The following is a 3,739-nucleotide window of genomic DNA, read 5'->3' on the forward strand; positions in this document are numbered from 1 at the left end:
TAAAATACCATATGAAGTAAGTATCTTTTTAAATTGAAAAGCAAAGAAAATATCTAGTTACGGCCCCCCTCCAAAACCAAACTGGGTAGAGTAACTACATCTCTAGCAACCTATTAAAATGAGACTAAAAATTAAAGGAAAAAAAGATAAAACAAGTCCTCACATTCAGTTAAGAGATCCCAGCTGTGTACAAGCTTACCAGCAGCAGAGAGGCTGAAAGATATCCTAATCCTGATAACCCCATTCACAGCATTAACTTCAAGTTGCTGTGTTCCAGTTTCCAACTCCATGAACAAAGATTATGTTTTGTTAGTTCTATTTCAGCATACTTCTCATAAGTTGTTTTATTTACAATGCCAACTTAGAAAGGCTCACTGAAGTTAACTAGACAATGGGCTAGGCAGAAATTGCTATACATAAAGAGGGAAAGCCCAAAATGCCACTGCCCACAGAGAACCCAAAGTTCAGTTTTATTCAGAGCAATGAGAAAAAGACAAAACAAGACAAAAACTTCTGCTGATAGAAGAAACTGAGCCGTAGGTCAGATCTGTCCTGGAACCGCACACGCAATGAGGACAAGGCTGCGCTTGTCTACTGCTGTCTACATTAACAGTTTAAACAAGCAGTGCAGGAGCATTTAGAACAACCCTCTAGTGTCACAGAGCACGCACAGTGTTTCACTTCCCCTCACACCAGTTTCTCTTTGCGCATCTGGGCCTCTTCCTCTTCAGTAAAGTCGCTTTCGACGGTGAAGGTTTTATGGATCTCCTCAGTTTTCTCCTTAATCATACTGGCCACAGTCTTGCATGTGACATTAAGCAAACCTTCGATGTCTAAGTAGTTTGCAGCCAGAATAAGTTCAAAAAGTGTTCTTTGGCCAACTTTCAGGAATTCTTGGTCCCAAACAGTAATATCGTCTGTCTGCTTTTCTTTGTTCTCATCATCCTCAGGAGGAGGAGGGTCATCCTTGTGATGGGTGCACCACTGAGTGACCTTTTTTAGAATTGCTACATTAACATTTGTTAAGGGAATAGGATCGTCATCTCCCTCATCATCCATTACCAAATCTTCCAGCATGGCCTTGATGGTCACAGATTGTTTGGCAAGTTCTACATCAACTTCAAATATCTCTCCATCAGAACCCTGCAACCTTATCGAAGGCATGGTGCTAGGTCGAGGCTGATGGGCAGTGCTCAGACAAGACGAGAAATACCGAGGACAAGGCCACTCCTGCTTGTTTTTAAGATGCTCTTTTCCTCCAGTGTATTTTTTGCCGTTTTTGTTGAATATCAAATGTCTATAATTACATGCACTCATGTTTGGATCTTTGATTTCATTCCATTGGTCTCTATATCGGTTTTTGTGTTTTTATTACTATGATTCTGTAATACATCTTAAGATCTGGAATTGTAATACCTCCAGAGTTGTTCTTTTGTTCAGGATTGTTTTGCCTATCAGGGGACTTGAATATTTTCATAAGAATTTTAGGAGCTTTTTGTTTGTTTGTCTCTATGAAGAATAAGACGGGGATTTTCATTGGGCTTACATTGGGTCTGTATGTAATTTTTGGTAAAATGGTCATTTTAACTATTAATCCTGCCAATTCATGAGCATGGGATTTCTTTCCATTTCCTAGGGTCTTTCATTATCTTTTTCCTCAGAGGTTCAAAGTTTTCACTGTAGTGGCCCTTTACTTCCTTGGTTAGGTTTATTCCTAGGTCTCTTCTTTTCTTTGAGACTGTTGTGAAAGGGAGTGTGTCTGTGATCTCCTTGTCTGTGGGTTCGCATCGGTGAACAGAAAAGCTATTGATTTGTGCAGATTGATTCTGTATCTTGCCACACTGCTGAGGTTCCCCCCCATCATTTCTAGAAGTTTTCAGGTAGAATTTTGGGGATCTTAACTTGTATAATATTGTGCCATCTGCAAACAGGGACATTTTGATTTTTTTCTTATTTGTGTCCCTTTAATTTCCTTCTCTTATCGTGTGCTCCAGGGTTTTGAGCACAATGCTGAAAAAGAGTGAGGTAGTGAATGCCATGTGGCGCTCCTGACTTACTCCAGTGGGGTTGCTTTCAGCTTTTCCCCATTTAAGATGATGTTGGCTGTGTTTCTTGTTTCATACTTAGGTCTGTTCCCTTTAGTCTGTTTTATGCCACGGGTTGGATTTCTTCTCTCTCATCTATAGTTATAATTCTAAGTTTTGGTCTTTTCATGCTACCCCACATTTCCTATGTGTTATTTTCATGTGCTTGAATTTTGAAAAATATTCCTTCCTTCTTTGATTTAGATCCTCTGCTTTATCTTTGAGCACTGATATATTATTTTGCTTGATTCATTCTACTTGTAAGACTGCCTTGAGTTTTCTAATTGAGCTTTTATTGAGTGTTTCAATTCCATCCTCATTTCAACTTGCATCCTTTTCAAAGTTTCTATTTCTTTCTTAAATTCCATTCTCAAGTCCTGGATTTATTCACATTCTCCATCAGCCTATGCTTTTGCTTTCTTGGGCATCACTCAAATGTTTGTTCATTGGTGTTTTAGTCTTCTCTAAACTTCTTGAATTCTTTGATGAAATTTATGATTGTTCTTCTAAATTCTATGCCCATCTCCTTGGGTTCATCTAGGTAGTTCCCATTGACAAACATTTGTACAGGACTTACAGATTTTAGAGAGGAGGTACTGGCTTGATCTTTCATATTGTTTGTAGTTTTCAATGACATTTTGTCAGGTGCAATTCTTTTGTTAGTTCTGCTGATACAGACAGAGCAGAATAGAGGATGTGAGAGCAGGTTTGGTCTAGAAGCTGGAAATGAAGTCAGGTAGACAGAGCAGACTGTACTGATGTATAGGATGGGCAACACGGTCCAAGCCTGGAGTATGGTGGTATATCTGTCTGGATGGAAAGCTTGGATTTAGCATGGGAGGAATCTGTGTGTTGGAAGCAGGCAGGACAGGTCCTGATGGAAATCTAACTTTTGGTTGCAGTGCAGGCAGGGATAGCCAGATAGACCTGGACACTCAATGTGGGATCCACTCTAGATCTAGAGGTTTGGGTCATATGTGTCAAGGGGAGAGTCAGGTTGACTCACAGGGCCAAACCTTAGAGAAGCTGCTGTGGGATTTTTACTAGAACATGAGCCTCCCAAACTCCAAACAAACATCCTTTCTAGAAGTACCTAGCTTTAGATATTTGTTGTGATAAAAGAAAACGAAAATAGAGCAAGACAGTGAGTTTAAGGTGTCTCTGTCAAAAAATATTTTCTGGGTTGGGGGAGCTAGCTCAGTCCGTGATGTATTTGCCATGTAAATATGAAGACCCAAATTCAACAACCAAAACTCATGTTACATGCTTGTAATCCCAGGGTAGGCAGAGATATGGAGATCTGGGGGCTCAATGGGCCTAGTCTAATTGGAAAGTTCCAGGTCATAGTGAGAGACACTGCCTCAAAAAAGACAGGTGGCTGGTTCCTAGATAAAGACACCGGGAGTTGACCTCTGGCTTCCACACATGCGTGCACTTGCTCATACACAAAAGGATGTTTCTGCCACTTGTTGTCTTTTCTTCTTTTCCAGCACTCCAAAGAGGGTAGGTCATTTGGGGCTGGCTCTGAACGTTTGTAAGGTGAAGTCACAAAATGAGGGAGCTGCTAAGTAGAGTGTCTTGGGATGGCATGGTTCCCAGCTGGGCAAGTTTGGAGGAGAAAGTACAGGAGAGGTCTCACGAAGTGACAGGAGTAG

General features: G+C 40.7%; 1 protein-coding gene across 1 annotated transcript; it reads right to left on the reverse strand.

Moving 5' to 3' along the window:
- Window positions 1-687: 687 nt before the first annotated feature.
- On the reverse strand, window positions 688-1,164 carry LOC101837227 (S-phase kinase-associated protein 1-like). The gene has a single exon (XM_040734261.1). The coding sequence runs from the start codon at window positions 1,162-1,164 to the stop codon at window positions 688-690; it is 477 nt and encodes a 158-aa protein (XP_040590195.1).
- Between the last annotated feature and the right edge of the window lie 2,575 nt (window positions 1,165-3,739).

The sequence above is a fragment of the Mesocricetus auratus genome, unplaced genomic scaffold (assembly GCF_017639785.1).
Source record: "Mesocricetus auratus isolate SY011 unplaced genomic scaffold, BCM_Maur_2.0 Super-Scaffold_4256, whole genome shotgun sequence".
Classification (NCBI taxonomy): domain Eukaryota; kingdom Metazoa; phylum Chordata; class Mammalia; order Rodentia; family Cricetidae; genus Mesocricetus; species Mesocricetus auratus.

Excerpts from the sequence above, each read along its gene's own strand:
- LOC101837227 (XM_040734261.1), bottom strand. The coding sequence starts at position 1,164 with ATGCCTTCGATAAGGTTGCAGGGTTCTGATGGAGAGATATTTGAAGTT.